At 59.9% G+C, this 17,873-nt stretch overlaps 4 protein-coding genes across 8 annotated transcripts in view; all 4 read left to right on the top strand.

The window, feature by feature from the left end:
* The first annotated feature begins 351 nt into the window (after nt 1–351).
* MAZ (MYC associated zinc finger protein) lies at nt 352–4,524 on the top strand. 5 transcript variants are annotated; one of them, XM_058286077.2, is made up of 7 exons: nt 352–468; nt 1,103–1,189; nt 1,276–2,132; nt 2,370–2,433; nt 2,712–2,883; nt 3,693–3,923; nt 4,237–4,387. In XM_058286077.2, the coding sequence occupies exons 1-6, from the start codon at nt 433–435 to the stop codon at nt 3,893–3,895; spliced, it is 1,419 nt and encodes a 472-aa protein (XP_058142060.1). In that variant the 5' UTR covers nt 352–432; the 3' UTR covers nt 3,896–3,923; nt 4,237–4,387. The 5 variants fall into 5 exon arrangements, with proteins under 5 accessions (XP_058142060.1, XP_058142061.1, XP_058142058.1 ...); XM_058286078.2 differs by lacking the exon at nt 3,693–3,923 and having other exon boundaries at nt 353–468; nt 4,237–4,524; XM_058286075.2 differs by lacking the exon at nt 352–468 and having other exon boundaries at nt 897–1,189.
* A 1,893-nt stretch (nt 4,525–6,417) lies between these two features.
* PRRT2 (proline rich transmembrane protein 2) lies at nt 6,418–10,069 on the top strand. Its single transcript, XM_058286080.2, has 4 exons — nt 6,418–6,566; nt 7,264–8,234; nt 8,604–8,736; nt 8,896–10,069. The coding sequence occupies exons 2-4, from the start codon at nt 7,335–7,337 to the stop codon at nt 8,904–8,906; spliced, it is 1,044 nt and encodes a 347-aa protein (XP_058142063.1). The 5' UTR covers nt 6,418–6,566; nt 7,264–7,334; the 3' UTR covers nt 8,907–10,069.
* Nucleotides 10,070–10,251: 182 nt separating this feature from the next.
* PAGR1 (PAXIP1 associated glutamate rich protein 1) lies at nt 10,252–15,089 on the top strand. Its single transcript, XM_058286083.2, has 4 exons — nt 10,252–10,363; nt 10,712–11,211; nt 11,426–11,508; nt 14,680–15,089. The coding sequence occupies exons 2-4, from the start codon at nt 10,730–10,732 to the stop codon at nt 14,877–14,879; spliced, it is 765 nt and encodes a 254-aa protein (XP_058142066.1). The 5' UTR covers nt 10,252–10,363; nt 10,712–10,729; the 3' UTR covers nt 14,880–15,089.
* Nucleotides 15,090–15,407: 318 nt separating this feature from the next.
* Nucleotides 15,408–17,873, top strand: part of MVP (major vault protein) — a 38,663-nt gene continuing 36,197 nt past the window's right edge. The window contains exon 1 of the mRNA XM_004479351.4: nt 15,408–15,509. The gene's annotated coding sequence lies outside the window, so the exon portion shown is untranslated. The remainder of the gene's footprint in view (nt 15,510–17,873) is intronic.

Genomic DNA, 17,873 nt, shown 5'->3' on the forward strand with positions numbered 1-17,873 from the left:
ATAACGGCCGCGGGAGGAGGGGGGCGGAATCGTTGAAGGGGGAAAGGGAGAAGCCGCCCTGTCTCCCGCGCGCCCACCACCTGCGCCATCGTCAGCCAATCAGCGGCCGTCTCAAGGGTCTCGCGCTAGGGGCGACTCGGGCTGCTTGGGTGGCTCCCCCGTCCCTCCTCCCGCCGGAGTCCCTCTAGTGCCTCCCTCCTCCCGCTGGCCGCGCGCGCGCCCGCGCTCGCGCCCGCTCCAGCCTCTTGTGTGTCCTCGCGCCCCCCGCCCGCCCTCCCCGCGCGCAGTGTGCTCCGCTCCCCCCACCCTCCTCCTCCTCCCCCCTCCCGCCCGCCCCGCGCGCCTCCTCCCTGGGTTCCCCCTCCCCCACCGCCGCCTCCTCCTCCTCCCGCCCCGGGGTGAGCGCGAGCCACCTCCCTCCCTCCCTCCGCCATGGATCCCGGCAACTGGAGCAGCTTCATCTTCCAGGTAACAACCCCCTCCCCCCCGCCCCCCCCACCCCTTTCCCACACCCCCTCCCGCCCTCCCTCCCGCCCGTCCCACCCCCCCTCCGCGCGCCCGGTGCGCGCGCAGCTGTCCCCCTCCCTCCCTCGCGCCCTCCCCCGCCCTCCCCGAGGCGCCGGCTGGGCGCGCGCGCGGCGGGGGCCGAGGCTGCTCCCTCGCTCCCCCCACCCCGCCCCGCCAGGCTCCAACCGCCGCCGCCGCCGCCGCCGCCCGAGCCCCCGCCCCCGGCCCCCGGCCCCCGGCCCCGCGGGGCCTCCCGCCCCCACCCAGGGGGCGTCGCTGCCGCCGTCGCCGCCGCGCTCCGCGGCCCGCCAGGCGCCCTCCTTCCCTCCCTCCCGCCGGCCGGGGTGCGCGGGCGGCGGGGCGGCCCGCGGGCCATGCGTTCGGCGCGGCCCAGCCCGGCCGGCCGGGGGCGGCGCCCCGAGCCCAGGCCCCGCGCGGCCCGCGCCCCCGGCCCCCGCTGAGCCCCGCGGGCCCCACCGCGGCCGAGGCCATGTTCCCCGTGTTCCCTTGCACGCTGCTGGCCCCCCCCTTCCCCGTGCTGGGCCTGGACTCCCGGGGGGTGGGCGGCCTCATGAACTCCTTCCCGCCACCTCAGGGTCACGCCCAGAACCCCCTGCAGGTCGGGGCTGAGCTGCAGTCCCGCTTCTTTGCCTCCCAGGGCTGCGCCCAGAGTCCATTCCAGGTGAGTAGGGCCCGGCCGTGGCGGGCCGGCGGGCCGGGAGGGCGCCGACCCGCGGCCGCGGCCCACAAGGCGCCTTGTCTCCGCAGGCCGCGCCGGCGCCCCCGCCCACGCCCCAGGCCCCGGCGGCCGAGCCCCTCCAGGTGGACTTGCTCCCGGTGCTCGCTGCCGCCCAGGAGTCCGCCGCGGCCGCTGCGGCCGCCGCCGCTGCTGCCGCCGCCGCCGCTGTCGCCGCCGCACCCCCGGCCCCGGCCGCCGCCTCCACGGTGGACACAGCGGCCCTGAAGCAGCCCCCGGCACCCCCTCCGCCGCCCCCACCCGTGTCGGCACCCGCGGCCGAGGCCGCGCCCCCTGCCTCTGCCGCCACCATCGCCGCAGCCGCAGCCACTGCGGTCGTAGCCCCGACCTCGACGGTCGCCGTGGCCCCCGTGGCGTCCGCCTTGGAGAAGAAGACAAAGAGCAAGGGGCCCTACATCTGCGCCTTGTGCGCCAAGGAGTTCAAGAACGGCTATAACCTCCGGAGGCACGAAGCCATCCACACGGGAGCCAAGGCCGGCCGGGTCCCCTCGGGTGCTATGAAGATGCCCACCATGGTGCCCCTGAGCCTCCTGAGCGTGCCCCAGCTGAGCGGAGCCGGCGGGGGCGGGGGAGAAGCGGGCGCCGGTGGCGGAGCGGCCGCCGTGGCCGCAGGCGGCGTGGTGACCACCACCGCCTCGGGCAAGCGCATCCGCAAGAACCACGCCTGCGAGATGTGCGGCAAGGCCTTCCGCGACGTCTACCACCTGAACCGGCACAAGCTGTCGCACTCGGACGAGAAGCCCTACCAGTGCCCCGTGTGCCAGCAGCGCTTCAAGCGCAAGGACCGCATGAGCTACCACGTGCGCTCACATGACGGCGCTGTGCACAAGCCCTACAACTGCTCCCACTGTGGCAAGAGCTTCTCCCGGTGTGCACGGGGCCGCGGCCGCCCACTTGGTGGGGAGGGAGGAGGCCGCCCCCGAGGATGGGGACAGGGAGCCCCTCCCAGGCAGGAGGGAGGAAGGCCTCTCCTGAGCCCAGGGGGTGGTACTTAGCCAAGGAGGTGGGTCCTCGGGCGGAGGAGCTGACAGGGATGGCCCCCTCCGGGGAACTAAGGCAGGTTGGGGGTGCCTCAACCCTAACCCCACCCTCAACATGTCCCCAGGCCGGATCACCTCAACAGTCACGTCAGACAAGTGCACTCAACAGAACGGCCCTTCAAATGTGAGGTAGGAAGCCCGACTCCTCCTGTCCTGGTTTTCATGAGTTTGATCCTCATTGTAGCTGTCTGAGTTCAGCCTCTCAGACCCCCTTTTTCTCTCTCTTCTTTTTGCCTTTTCACTTCATTTTCTCATCCCTTCTTCAAGGCCTCTTCATCTCACTCCCATTTCCTACAGATCAAAGATCCCCAAGACTCTGATTCCTTTAACCTCTTGCCCCCATCTCCCTGCTCCCGGAAGCTTTAACTCTTCCTGTGACACCCCCCACACCCCTCCCCCCTCCCCAGAAATGTGAGGCAGCTTTTGCTACGAAGGACCGGCTGCGGGCGCACACAGTGCGACATGAGGAGAAGGTGCCATGTCATGTGTGTGGCAAGATGCTGAGCTCGGCATACATTTCGGACCACATGAAGGTGCACAGCCAGGGCCCTCACCACGTCTGTGAGCTCTGCAACAAAGGTACGTTTTTAGGAAGGCCAGGAGGGCCGGGGGGCACAAGCCAGAGACCCTTTCACAGCTGTGGGTAAAGGGTGCTGCAGCCAAGAGCTTGTGGCATCAGCTAGAGAGCCCTTTAGGAAGCAGACCAGCATTGGGAACAACTGTCCTGTTAAGTTCTGAGAGCTAGAGGCTGGAGATGAGTTACCAAAAAGAACCAGCCTCCTGGATGGAGGGGCAGGGGAGGAGAATGAGAAAGAGATATCACTTCTTTGGGGAAGGAACCGTTAGAGAGCCGGTTCCCAAGGGACAGCAGGCAGGGTGCCAGCTCTGTAGCCACAAGTTCTTGTCTCCAGCCCCTGGGGTAAATGGGGGGCATTGGGGGAGTGGGGGGCTGTTAACCCGCACACACCCCGCCCCAGTAGCAGAGAAAGCTGCTTCTAAACAGGCTCACTTGTTCACTGAGTAACTGGGCTGAGAATCCATGGGAGCACTGGAGGGAGGGGACACAGCCGTCTTCGCTGAGGGTCGCTCCCCTCAAGTGGCTAGGAATCAGTGTCCTGTCACCCTGGGAGAGAGCTCACACCACAGCCAGTGGGCTCTGTGGGTGCCAAGGCTGAGAAGCCGGCACCACTCACCAGCCCCGGGCTCAGGGAGGGGCTGTGCCCCACCAGCTCCAGCAGCATAGTTGGCCCTAGGCTACCAAGGAGTGGTGGGAGGAGGACAGAGCCATCTGAGGAGGACATCCCCTGCCTAGGAGAACAGCCCCGTCTCTGGGGTCTCCGCCTGGCTGACCCCCATCCCCCATCCCAATCCACCCCCCCCCCCAATAGGCTTCACCACAGCAGCATACCTGCGCATCCACGCGGTGAAGGACCATGGGCTCCAGGCCCCGCGGGCTGACCGCATCCTGTGCAAGCTGTGCAGCGTGCACTGCAAGACCCCTGCCCAGCTGGCCGGCCACATGCAGACCCATCTGGGGGGGGCCGCCCCCCCTGTCCCGGGAGACGCCCCCCAGCCACAGCCCACCTGCTGAGGGGGACTCCCGCACTCGCACTCACCAGGCAAGGCGTGGGGCATGGCTGGGGCAGGATGGGGCAGGATGGGGTGTGTGGGACAAGGGGGCTCAAAGGGCCCAATAGGGGATCTCAGGAAGGCTAGGGATGCCCATCCATCACCCAGGCTAGGGAGACTTCTGGGACAGGGACTTTCAGGAGAAGAGCTCTGGGTAAGGATGCAGGCCAAAGCCTATGGGGACCAAACAGGAAGTGAGCAACGGCTGTGTCCCAGGGGAGGGAGTCTGGAAAAGAGTCTGGGGCAAGGGGCAAGGCTCTTGCCATTCAGATCTCGCTGTGATTTTGTGTCTTCTTGCTGCAGGTACTGGTGAGGTCTGTCCAATGGCAGCGGCGGCGGCAGCAGCGGCGGCTGCAGCGGCAGCGGCAGTGGCAGCCCCTCCCACAGCTGTGGGCTCCCTCTCGGGCGCAGAGGGGGTGCCTGTGAGCTCTCAGCCACTTCCCTCTCAGCCCTGGTGAGCTCCAAGTTGGTGGGGGGAAGAGGGGAGAGTGGAAGAAAGTCCCTTGGTACCCTCTTCTCTTCCCCCTTCTCGCCACCAACTCCTCGATACTTCTCCCACCAACCAAGGAGCCTCCAGAAGGAAACGAGGAAGACGACATGTTTCTTAGGGGAATTCACTAGGTTTTAACGATTTGTTTCTCCTGCTTCTCTCTTCTCCTTGTCAGACCTGACCCCCCACACACACACCTGTCCCCTTGGTTGTGTTGAAGCCCTTGGACAGTGGGCAGGGGTGGCAGAGGACAGGACTGGCCACTGCCCTTCTCCCCTCTCCTCTGGAACCCCCCTGCCCTGCCCTCCCAGGGATTTGAGAGCCTTTTCCCTCAATGGTCTTTCTTGCTCTCCTCCTTCCAGTCCCCTCCCCCCCTACTGTCTGCTGCCCCTCCCTGGGGAGTTGGTGCTTTTTTTTTTTTCAGGGGGAGGGAGGAGAGGAAGGAGGGGAATCAAAGATTCTGTCCCAGGCAGGGGAAAAGGCAAGATGGAAAAGGGCAGAAGCAGCAAAGGCAAAGGTTGTCCCCTCATAAGGCAATGTTGTTTGGAGTCAGGCCCTAAGCATCACCCTTGCTTGGGAATCTGTCAGGGGGAAAGTCTGGGAGCAAAGGAAGGAGCCACTAGGGCTGGAGGCAGAATAAGAGATGGAATCTTAGGGAGCTAGGATAAATGGGGGGATCCAGGGACTCGAGGTGCTTCCTGGGGTGGGGGGAATGCAGCTGCAGTGTCTCCCCCTTCCCTCTTCCACCCCAGCCCCAGCCCTGGCCTTTTCTTTTCATCCCCCTTCCTCACGAGAGAAGCTGTGGCCCTGGCCATGTCATCGTGTCCCTGTGTCCCCTGCATGTTCCCCACCCTCCACCTCCCTCCCTTTGCGCGAGCCCCATTACAATAAATTTTAAATAAAAACCTGGCTCCGGCTCTGGCTCTGGTTTGAATGAATTGCCCCCACCCAGTCCAGTCCCGTCTTCACCCCCAAGGGGTGTTAGTCCCAGCCTGTCTCCTCCCACCGTGGAGAGGCACTAGCAGCTGCAGACCCGGTCAGGGTGTGGCCGGCGCGCCAGTGGCTGTGGAGAGCTGCTTGCAGGCCTCCCAGGCCTCTAGGGGAACACCTGAGCTGGACGGCCCAAAATAGCCACTGGAGGTTTGAAGAGGTGCTGGCTAGAAACCTGAACAGCTGCTGGACAAAAATGCTGTTCTCCCCCAATCACAGCCACTGCCTGCTGCTCAGACGGGCACCCCAGCCCCCAGCTAAATACCTGCACACCCTTAAGGCCCTGAAAAGCGCTGGTGGATGCTGGAGCTGCAGAAGGGTTGGGAAAGTCAGCCCGGGCCTGGGAGCAGTGAGGGTGAGAGTCAGGGCTGCTCCGCAGTCGTCCCCCTCCTTAGCATGGTCCAGGCTGCCGTCCACTCTCAATTTCCACTAGCTGCTCTGCCAGTAGCCCTCCTGCCGTGCCAGGCGCTCCCTGCAGCCCCTACCCGGCTCTTTGCAATCCCCTTCCCAGGTCTATTCCAGAGACCCTTTTCTTGAGCCTCCTGGTACCCACTTCTGTTGCTTCTTCCTTGGGGGTGGAGGGGCTTCCTGTTCTGCAGCCCGTCCCCCCCCTTGAAGCCCCACCCTGCTCCTCTGCAGCTTCACCAGCTTCGCCCCTTCACCCGACCCTCTTCTTCCAAGGGGTGCTTCCACCGGGTCCTGCTTGTCTCACTAGGCCGGTCTCTCCTCACAGACCCCTCTCCGCTTCCCCCAACCCCTAGCCTCTGCCAAGAGCCCCGATGACAGTTGGCGGGAGGGGCCGGGGGCTTGAGAAGGGGGCGCCCCGGGAGGCGCGCGTGGGAAGGGGCAGGGAGGGGGCGCGAGTGGCCCCCCGGCCCGTTGCTGGGGTAACACGGGGTCTGCACGCGGGACTCCCCAGGGCCGGCCGGGAGGGGCGGGAGGCGAGCGAGGGGCGGGGGCGGCGCAAGGCGGTGGAGCGCAGGGGAGGGGACTGGAGAGGAGGGGACGAGCAGACGGGAGGGGAGGGGAGAGGAGGGAAGACCCGCCGCCTCCCTCCCTCGCTCGCCGGCTCCGCTCGCTGACTCGCTCCCTCCCGGGCTGTGGCTGCTGCAACGGCGGCGGCAGCGGGAGCAACCTGGAGGCCGACGTCGAGGTGAGACGGGGACGGCCGGAGGCTGCGGGGAGGAGCGGACGGACAGACGGCGGGGCATCTGGGCTGGCTGCATGGGAATGCGGGCGCCTGGCGGGCGGGCTGCAGGTGCTGGGCGCGCCGCATCTAGGGGAGGAGGCGGTGCCGGCACCCCAGGGGCGAGGGAATCCCTGGGAAGGGGCTTGGAAGAGAGGCCCAGGTACCCCGGGGAGCGGCCGGCCGGGATGTCTGCACCCCAAACACGCAGCAAGAAAACCGCAAGCCTGGGTCGCTCAGGGAGAAGAGGAGGATGCAGAGGGAGTGGGATGTGAGGGAGTGGTGGGTCCTCTGCCCAGTCTGCCTGTCAGAGTGTCTGTATATTGGTACAGCTCGTTGATTTTGGGGTGCTGGGGCATCTGCTAGGATCTGTGAGTCTGGATTCTGCTGGGGGTGGGGGAACCCAGGAAGAGCCCATAGGACCGGTCCTGTTCACAAAAGGGTTAATCCTCCCCGGGCTTTCCAAGCAGAACAGACTTGGAGCACAGCACCTCTCGGCCCCTCCCCTCTCCCCCCCCAGGGCAAAGGAAACCCCAACTTTCTTCCTCTCCCCAGAGGCAGCCCAAGGCTGACCTCAGACTAGAGAATCCCTCCCTCCCCAGCTGGTAGTCCGAAGACCTGGCCACCTCATCCCCCCTCACACCAAGCCTGTCTTCTCTTCCAGGATTTGCTGCCACTGCCACCTCTGCTGCTCTAGTCTCCCCACAGGGGCCATCGCCCCTCTCCCAACTCAATATGGCAGCCAGCGGCTCTGAGGGCTCTGACATGAAGGGGGTCGATGAGGGTCCCCAGACCCAAGGAGCAGGGCCTGGCCCTTCTGAAGCTGGAACTGACCCTCCCCAGGTCCCGGCTGGGGTCCCAGAGGAGCCAGAGATTCTGCAGCCAGGCCCAGACACCACTGGGGCGGCTGTGGACTCAGCACCCAAGGCTGGGCTGGCTCCAGAAACCACAGACACCCCGGCCAGGGCCCCAGAAACAGCCCAGGCCACAGACCTCAGCTCAAGCCCAGAAGGGGAATCAAAGGCCGACTCCAGCCCCAAAGAAGTGTGCCAAGACCCAGCATCCAAACCAGAAGTGAGCAAAGAGGCCACTGCAGGCCAGGGGTCTGAGCTGGAGTCTGCAGCCCCTCCTGAGCCAGCCTCAGAGCCTGTTCCCCAGCTGGACCCCCAGTCAGACCCCCAACCAGATGCCCAGCCAGGTTCCCAGCCCACCCCCAAGCCAGCCCTCCAGCCAGAGTCCCCAACACAGGACCCCACCCCTGAGGCTCTGACAGAGAGTATGGGGGAGAAGCAGGAGAATGGGGCGGTGGTCCCCTTGCAGGCTGGTGATGGAGAAGAGGGTCCGGCCCCACAGCCTCACTCCCCACCCTCAACCAAAACAGCCCCAGCCAATGGGGCTCCCCCCCGGGTGCTGCAGCAGCTGGTTGAGGAGGACCGACAGGGAAGGGCTCACAGTGGGCATCCAGGATCTCCCCGAGGTAGCCTGAGCCGCCACCCCAGCTCCCAGCTGGCCGGGCCTGGGGTGGAGGGGGGTGAAGGCGCCCAGAAACCTCGGGACTACATCATCCTGGCCATCCTGTCCTGCTTCTGCCCCATGTGGCCCGTCAACATCGTGGCCTTCGCTTATGCCGTCATGGTGAGCCCCATGGGACCCTGGCCGAGGCCTGCTGTGGCTCCCAGCTTCCTGACAACTGGGACAGAGCCCCAGGAGTGGCTTGGTCTCCCTTCCTCTCCCTGCATGGACCCTGCCTTCCCAGTTACCCGGTGCTTTTGCTAGCCTCTACCCAGGCTCTCACCCTCTGAGGTCCTCACCCTTGGGGGGAGGGGGTTGGGATCTCAAGACCCACTTTTTACCCAGCCTGGCTGACCTGTGCCCTCCTCCCCTCCAACCCATGGGGCCGGCGTCCCTCTGGATGACTCTTTCACCTGATCCCTGCCGGGCTGGCTTCACCTGACCCCACCCGACCCTGGTCACGGCGCCCCCACCCCTCATCCCCAACCCCAGTCCCGGAACAGCCTGCAGCAGGGGGACGTGGACGGGGCCCAGCGTCTGGGCCGTGTGGCCAAGCTCTTAAGCATCGTGGCGCTGGTGGGAGGGGTCCTCATCATCATTGCCTCCTGCGTCATCAACTTAGGCGGTGAGTGGGGGTCTGGGACGGCCGGGAGGAGTGGAAGGGTTGGCAAGGGCAGCTTTACTAACCCCTGCCCCTGCTCTCTCCTGTCTTTTCTCCCCTCCTTGTCTCTGCCCCACCCCCACCCCTCCCTGTCTGTCTGTCCTTCCCTCTCCTCTCCCACAGTGTATAAGTGAGGGGCTCTGCCCTGCATTCCAAGACTTTTCTTCCCGTTGGGAGCTGCCTTGGGTCCATCCTCCCTTGGCGGAGCCCAATCGATGGTCCTGACCCCCACCCATAGGGACCAAGGGAGCCTGAGCGGCCTTGTTTACAGCTTCTTTCCTGCTCCTGCATCCTGCCAGGCTCCCCTGCCAACTATAGGCCTCCCTTCTCCCTGCACTGTTTCCACCCTTCCTGCACTTCTGCCTGCAGCCCCTCCAGCCTCTTGGCCTCCCTATCCCTGCATTTCCAGAAGCCTTCCTGCACTTTCATCCATCACCCTAAACATCTCTCCAACTCTGCTCTCTCTCTCCACCTCCCTCCATCTCTCCCAGCCTCCCTGCACCTCTCCCGGCCTCGGGGATTCCCTGCACCTCACCCAGTGTCCTGGCTTGCCCCTTCCAACTCTGATTTCCTTGGCATTGTCCCCATTCCTTTCTTCCTGCTCTTTTATCATCTCTTCCCTCCTCTCCAGTCCCCACCCCCTTCCTCTTCCTGCCTCCTCATTTCCCCTCATCATCCTCCTCTCCACCCTCCAGCCACCATTTATCCTGCAAAAAATTCCAACACTTAGATCAGGTTGAGGGGTGGGGAGGCGATGTTTGGAAAGGGCTCTGACTGTTCTCTCCTGGGACCGTCCAGACCCGGACCCCCCTAGGGGTCCTCTAGCTGGGGAGTCAGGCCGAATCTGGGGGCAGGGGCGCCGCGGTGTACCCCTTCCGAACACGCACGGGGCCCGGGGGGGGGGGGTACCCGCCCGACCTGAGCTTTTTAACCCCTGTCAGTGGTGTGTTTTTTTCTAAGGCGTCGGGGTTCGGGTCGTTCACGTGCTTCGTAAGGAAAGAACCCCCAACCTAGGACCAAAGCTCCCAGCCGCAAGGAGCGAGGGAGGGGCAGGGAGCGCTATAAAAAGAGAGTGAGGGAGGTTTGCTGCACGCGAAGGCCCCGCAGGGGAGGCGGGGACCCAGCTACGACGCGGTTCGGAGTTGGCGGGTTGTTTTCTTAAAAAAAAAAAAAAAAAAAAAAGCGTGTGTGTGGGGGGGAACAAATTCCAAAAACAAAGATATATCAAACCGATTCCCCTCTTGTATGCCGGATGCTGCATGGGTCTGAAACACCAATAAACGGAGACTGCATGAGACTCGCCTCCGCTGTCTGTTGGTCTTTGCGTTCGTCGGCCGCCGACCAGCAGTACTGCCTCCCTGCCGGCAGAGACTCCCGGTAGTATGCGCATGCGCCTTCCCGGTGGCCATCTTTACTGTGGGCCGAAGCCTTTAGTGCCCGAATGCCTACCTTGCCAAACCCTATTCTGCGCATGTGCAAGCCTACCCTTGCTTCCTCTTCCAAGTTTAACTAGAGAGGAACCTCCCGCGCAATCTCTGTGCGCCTGCGTATTGGCACCCTGCGCAGCCTGGGAGGCAGGTCTTAGTTCCAGGTGCGTAAGACCGCCGGGGTGTTGCCACCCGGAACTGCGAAGTCTGGGGCGAGGGTCGTCGGTCCGGGTGTGGAGAGGGGAGGTGTGGCGGCGAGAAGAGTGGGCCCTGCCCTCTCCCACTCGGAAAATGGTTCCTGCTGGGCCCCGGGAACACTGAAGTACCGGATCTTCATTCGTGGGGCGGGACCGGAGGCGGGGACTTAACGCCCCCCTCCTAGGCACTGGCGGCCTGACTGGGGACCGCTGTTGGAAGCTGATTGGTTGGCGAATCATTCCCTAAACTCCTGGGGATCCGTTCCTTTGGGGAGAGGGCACGGCTTAGTACCCCTGCATCTCCAATCATCTCAGGGCCGTCCCTAGTGACCTATGTCCCTTGCCCGGGGTCATGGGGACCCTGCGGCCACCACGGCGGCGCCTCTGTCTGAAGAAGGGGAAGTGACCTCCGGCCTCCAGGCACTGGCCGTGGAGGATCCCGGAGGTCCCCCTGTTGCGGCCATTAAGGCCGAGGAAGAAGAGGAAGGAGTCCAGGAGGCGGCCGAACGAGAGGGGCTCGGGGCCGAGGAGGCCCAGGGAGAAGCCCCCCGCGCTGGAGAGGAAGAACAGGCCGAGGGAGAGTCCGAGGACTGGTGCGTGCCCTGCAGCGATGAGGAGGTGGAGCAGCCCACGGATGGGCAGGCCTGGATGCCCCCGCCCCCTGAAATCCAGCGGCTCTACGAGCTCCTGGCTGCCCATGGTACCTTGGAACTTCAGGCTGAGATTCTGCCCCGCCGGCCACCCACGCCCGAGGCCCAGAGTGAAGAGGAGAGATCCGATGAGGAGCCGGAGGCCAAGGAAGAGGAGGAGGAAAAGTGAGGGCACACCTTTACACCTTGTTCCTGGGGCTGTTCCCCTGATGCTAGGGAAGAGGCGGGGAGGGAAAAAAGGCGGGACCTAGATCATTGCACGTGGAGGGAGGGAAAAGAGCTGGGAGAGGAAGAGCCAGATGGCTGGCTGGGGAAAAGCATTCGGGTGGGTGTATTTGGAGTGGCCACCCTCACCCTTCACTCTATCCACCTGTCCCAGACCGCACATGCCCACGGAATTTGACTTTGATGATGAGCCAATGACACCAAAGGACTCTCTGATTGACCGGAGACGCACGCCAGGTACAGAAAAGAAACAAGAGTTCAGGGGAGCTGAAGGTCACTGCTCCCAGTTACCTGAAAAGCCGCTTCCTACAAGAGGCCTTTGCCTGATGCCTCAGTCCGCCCTGCCCCAAACATCTAGCTGTAGGAGAAAGCATTGGCCCAGTGGCACTGCCCTTTCCACTTAGATTGGTACCTTAGCTCCCACTAAGATCATCTGGGCATGCTCCCATTCCTTTTATCTCCGTTTCCCCATGGTCCAAATCTTCCCATTCACTGTTATCTAGGTGCACATGCCCATTCTGCTATGTACAGCTCCTAATCTGATCCATTTTCCCACCCCACATGCCTTTCTAGAATTTACCATCCTTTCAAGCTCTGCTGACTCCAACTTCTTCTCTGAACATTGATTTTTAAGATTTTTTCTTTATTTCCGCCCTCCCCCCACCCATTGTCTGCTGTGTGTCCATTCGCTGTGTGTTCTCCTATGTCTGCTTGCATTCTTGTCAGCAGCACCAGGAATCTGTGTCTCCTTTTGTTGCATCATAAGCTCTCTGTGTGGCGCCACTTCTGGACAGGCTGTGCTTTTTTCACACAGGGCGCACTCTTGCGCATGGGGCTCTCCTATGCGGGGACACCTCTGCGTGGCAGGGCACTTCTTGGGTACATCAGTACTGCACATGGGCCAGCTCACCACATGGGTCAGGAGGCCCTGGGTTCGAACTCTGGACCTCCCATATGGTAGGCAGACGCTCTTATCATTTGAGCCAAATCCACTTCCCTGAACCATGACTTTCTTACCCAAACCAAAACTGGCTATTCCCTGAGGACAAGTGGAGGCTGAATTTTCTCTCGCAATTCAACTGTGGCAGGGCCTAGGGGTAGGAATGGTGCCTCCCTTGATCCTCCTTGCCCCTTAGGAGCTATGTCTCTTCTTTTAAACTCTCAATTTCTTTTTTGGGTGTCACACCAGATATACCAGCCCTCCTTTGCTTGGCCCATCTCCCTGCCTGCTGCCCTCCTGCTGAGTGGATGAGGGTCCCCTGAGGGCTGGCCTCTCCACCCTTGTTCTGGATTCACACAACCGAGTGAGGATGTGCTCCAACTCCTTTTCTCCAATCACACAATCAGATTTCTCAAGAGTTGTTTATTATCATCGTCTCCTCCTCTTTTTTCCTTTAACCAATTCCTAACAGTCTTTGGAGGCTGCTCTATTGAAAGAGCCCTTTTCGGGGTCACCAGTAACCCACACACTTGCTCACCCGCGATGTCACTTTCTGCCCTCATCTTAGCCTCTTGGTCATTCAGCATTCTTCCAGAGCTTTTATTCCTTTGGCTTCCAGGACATCACGCCTTCCTCCCTGGCCCCTCCTTGGGACTTTTGCTGGTTTCTCCTCTGCTTGGCTTCTTCCAGAGGATTAGGAACAGACTCTGGGAGCCATCTGCTTGGGTCCAGATCCTAGCTCAGCCACTTACTAGCTATGGGACCTTAAGCAAGTTACTTATGCTCTAAAGGGCTTAGGAAAGTTCCTGCAATATAACACTGGAGATATTAAATTTTTTTTTTCTCTTTTTAAGTTAAGCATTGTAGGGCTGAGTCTTCTCTCTCCACCCTGTTCCAGGCCATCTCATCTAGACCTGTGATTTTTTTTTTTTAAGATTTATTTATTTATTTAATTCCCCTCCCCTCCCCCGGTTGTCTGTTTTCTGTGTCTTTTTGCTGCGTCTTGTTTCTTTGTCCGCTTCTGTTGCGGTCAACGGCACAGGAAGTGTGGGTGGTGCCATTCCTCAGCAGGCTGCTCCCTCCTTCGCGCTGGGCGGCTCTCCTTACGGGTGCACTCCTTGTATGTGGGGCTCCCCTACGCAGGGGACACCCCTGTGTGGCACGGCACTCCTTGCGCTCATCAGCACTGCACATGGGCCAGCTCCACACGGGTCAAGGAGGCCCGGGGCTTGAACCGCGGACCTCCCATGTGGTAGACGGACGCCCTAACCACTGGGCCAAAGTCCGTTTCCCTAGACCTGTGATTTTAAAATCATTTAAATCTCCAACCTGCCACCTCTACCCTGAGCTCCAGATTCTAACATTCACCTGTCTACCTGACACATCTAAACTAACCCTGCCCCAAAATCTCCCTATCAGAAAATGGAATCAACATCCACCTAGTTGGAGCCATTCTTTTTTTTTTTTTTTTAAAGATTTATTTATTTATTTAATATCCCCCCCTCCCCTGGTTGTCTGTTCTTGGTGTCTATTTGCTGTGTCTTGTTTCTTTGTCCGCTTCTGTTGTTGTCAGATGGCATGGGAAGTGTGGGCGGCGCCATTCCTGGGCAGGCTGCACTTTCTTTTCACGCTGGGCGGCTTTCCTCACGGGCGCACTCCTTGCGCGTGGGGGAGCGGGGGACACCCTTGCGTGGCACAGCACTCCTTGCGCACATCAGCACTGCACATGACCAGCTCCACACGGGTCAAGGAGGCCCGGGGTTTGAACCGGGGACCTCCCATGTGGTAGACGGACGCCCTAACCACTGGGCCAAAGTCCGTTTTCCCTGGAGCCATTCTTGGTTCTTCTCTTTCTCTTCCACCAACATCACAGCCAGTAGGAAGTCATGTTCCTGCTCTTTCTCCACCACATTTCCAAGATTACCCACACCCCTCCACCTTCAGCACCCTCCCAGCTACCATCATCTCTTGCCTGGACGATAGCAGTAGCTCCTGAGTGGTCTTCCTGCCTCCAGTCTCAGTGACCAGAATGGTCATTTTAAAAGCATAAGTTCTATCACTTCTCTACTTTAAATCTTCCAAAGGCTTCCATCCCATTTAGAATTTTAAAAATCCAAACCCCTTACCAGTACCTGTGAGGCATCACTGTTGCCTCCTCTTTCACCTGGCCCCACCTTTGAACAGATCTCTTGCTTCCAGCCCTAGGGCCTCTGCACTTGCTTCTCCCCACCGCTCTGGGGTGCTCTTCCTTGATCCCTTGTCACAGTTGAGGCCCACTGCCCTCCGCCCCTCAAGTTGCCATGTACCGCCCACTCCATCTGAAGCCCAGCCCCAAACCTCAGAACCCCCATGGCAGGGCCTGGAAATCTGGATGTTTAGCAAGTCCCTCGAGAGGTTAATAAGGTATAGGCAGGTCTTGTGCACACTGCCTCCATCCCTTCCCCTTCTCCCACCTTCCCTTTCTCCAGGAAGCTCAGCCCGGAGCCAGAAACGGGAGGCTCGCCTGGACAAGGTCCTCTCAGACATGAAGCGGCACAAGAAGCTGGAGGAGCAGATCCTGCGCACTGGCAGGGACCTCTTCGGCCTGGACTCGGAGGACCCCAGCCCCTCCAGCCCCCCACTCCGGTCCTCAGGGAGCAGTCTCTTTCCCCGGCAGCGGAAATACTGACGGCGACTGCCTGCAGGGTGCCAAGGCTGTACCTGCCAACCCAGGAGGGCAGGAAACTGGGGGAGAGGAGGGAGATCCCAAGCTCCTTCACAGCACCCGGCAGGAAGAAGAGAGCTTGTGTGTGTGTTTCCTGTTGATCAGCTTTTCGAAGACCTGGGCCGAATTTTCTGAATCTAAAATAAAAGTTGCAGCGTTATCTTCTCTTAAGAAGGGCTGTGGCTTGAGCCTAAACAGTTGGCCACACTTGGGGGGTAGGGGGTATGGGGGTGTGAAGAGGCAGAAATGTATTCACCCAGGCTGGGAAGTTCAAGCCAGCTAGGGCAGAGGTGGACTCAGTCAGCCGCTATCCCCCTCTCTCAGGCCCTCTGACCCTTCCCAGTCAAAGCCCAGTTCTGCCAGCTGGCACCCAGGCAGAAATTCTTGAGCCTTGAATGGGTTGCCCCACCTTCAGCTGCAGCCCAAGCAGCCTGGAGGAGCCAAGGAGAACCAGCTGCGAGGTCCCTTTAAATGCCTAGGCCCCACCCCTCTGGCCCTGGGCCTGCTCTTGCCGGGAAGTGGTCCCTGGGGCTGGGTGACGGAGCTTGCCTGCCGGAGGGTGAGGCGTCTTCTCAGCCCGCAGCACCTCTGGATGTGAGTACTTTCCCCCCAAACCAACGGTGGACTCCGTGAATCTCTCTAGCGCGCCTGCTCTTTGGAGGGCCTGGCTTTTTCTGGGACAGATAAGACCTCTGAAACCAGGAGGGGAAGAAGGTGGGTGGAGGCTTGGCCTGGAGAGGTTTTGCTCTCTTCCTTGGAGTTTGTTCTGGTTTGCGGAGCCAAGGTAGATCAACTCGTCCACTCGTCCCCGCCAAAATCCTATTCCTCTGACTTCAGGCTCCCATGTCCAAAGAAAGGGGGACCTTGAGTCCATCCTGGAGCTGGGTTGGTCCCTGCTGTAACCACCCTTCCTTCCCTCCAGGGACTTGGGCTCTGGCCTGTCCCCTGGAGCGCCTAGGGTGGGACTTGTCCCCATCGAGACCCACTTAGGATTCTGCCAAACACGGGCCTTGTCAGTCACTGAGACCTCACGTGGGTGGGCTTAAGCCGGGCTTGAATTCCAGGAAGTGTAGGGTTTGGCGAGTAGGGCTCTCCCCTTTCAGCGTGGGAGAGGGAAGTGAAATATGCAGAGTAGCACAGAAAACCCGGAAGCTCAGCTGGCCCTGCCTGCCGTTGCTGCTGACACTTGGGTGTGATACACTTGGTGGGGGAGGCTGGTGAGGGCTGATGTCCCCTGTGTTCTCTGCTTATTTCGACCCCTGGGTTATGGCAAAAAGACTGGCTGTCACGTGGGGTGGCAGATGGCTCTCCCTGGAAACTCCTGCCGTTGGCACCTGGGCTCCGGGCCTGCCTTGGAGTGGGGCTGTTTGTCAGGGCAGCTCTCTGTAGCGGGGAGCAGGTAGGGCAGCCACCTATGTGGGCCCAAGGTAACTCCAGGTGCTCCTTGTTGGGTGCTGCCTTCCCAGGTTCTGGTGGCAGACGCCGCGCACTGGTCCAGTTTACATAAAGCACTTACCTTTGAACTGCCTTTGGCATTGTCTCCTGGGGAGTGCCCAGACCCACCCAGGTCCATAAGCCCTTGTCCTGGAGTTAGAATCCTGAGGTTACTGCCTGAAAAGCCACACTGCTTCCTGGTTTGGGGGCTCTGCAGTCCCAATGCCCAGGATAGAATTCTGAACCCACCCCTTGATGACTGAACCTGAGCAAGTTTCTTAACTTGTAGGTTCTTGTGAGGATTAAATGAGTTGATTAAAGTCCACCCACAAATTAAGTTCTTAATAAATGGTAGCTGTTGTTTGGGACACCTGACAAAAATACAACTTGCAGACCCCCTCAGCTGGTCTGGGGCATGGCTTGACATTATTTAGAATCTCAGCTGAGCCCTATGACTGGGTGAGTTTAGAAAAACTGATTTAGGTCAGGTTCTGAAACCTGGTTCCTGGGTTGTCTTTGTGTTTGTTTGCTTCTATTTCTTTTTTTAAAAAAGCTTCATTAAGATATAACTGACCTACAATAAGCTTAGCACTGCTTGATGAGTTCTGACATATAGAGACACCAGTGAAACCCCACAATCAAGGTCCCCATCACCCCAAAGGTTTCCTCATGCCCCTTTGTAGTCCCTCCTTTCTCCTTCCTCTCTCCCTCCCTTCCTGTCCCTAGGTAACCACTGATCTCTCACTATAAGTTAATTTGCATTTTCTAGAATTTATGTAAATAGAATCATACAATATGCACTTTTTTGGCCTGGCTTCTTTCACTTAGCATAATTAACGTGATTCACTCATTTTCTGTGTGTTAATAGTTCATTCTTTTTAAACAAATCAATTTTATTGATACATATTAATAAAGCATACAAATCATCCAAGGTGTACAATCAATGGTATTTGGTGTAATCGCATAGTTGTGCGTTCATTGCCTCAATCATTATTAGAACATTTTCGTTATTTCAATAATAAAAAAACAGACAAGAAAAATCTTCACCTCTCATTCTGTTTCCCCTACTGTACAAAATTGTGGAATTGCCAAGTAGTGTTCCAGCCTGGGTTGTTTCTAACCGAGGCACTCCTCCGACTTCAATGACTGGCATTAATTGCCAGCATCAGGGAGGCTGAGGAGGGAGTCCTGGGTGGGCAGAGCTGCGCTGCCTCCCACAAAGTGGCCCAAGTTGGGCTGGAGCTCAGATAAGATTTCCTTAGGAAAAAAAGTGCCTAAAATTTTGCTGCTTAAGGGAAAAAAAAAAGTGGCTCACATGAAGTATCTTCTCAAGAATCTGCAATCGTCCCCTAAAGCAGATGACACCATTTCCTAAATGGCGTGGTGGAAATGGCTTCTCTGCTGTTCCTGAGTCACGTGACTCTCGCAGTCCATAAACAAAGGGTGTTTAACTGAAAATCAGTGATGGGGAAACTCCAAGAAGTTGAGCCCTTGTTTCTCCTGAACTTCATGTGCCTTTTCCAC

This window comes from Dasypus novemcinctus, chromosome 23 (assembly GCF_030445035.2).
Source record: "Dasypus novemcinctus isolate mDasNov1 chromosome 23, mDasNov1.1.hap2, whole genome shotgun sequence".
In the NCBI taxonomy this organism is placed as follows: domain Eukaryota; kingdom Metazoa; phylum Chordata; class Mammalia; order Cingulata; family Dasypodidae; genus Dasypus; species Dasypus novemcinctus.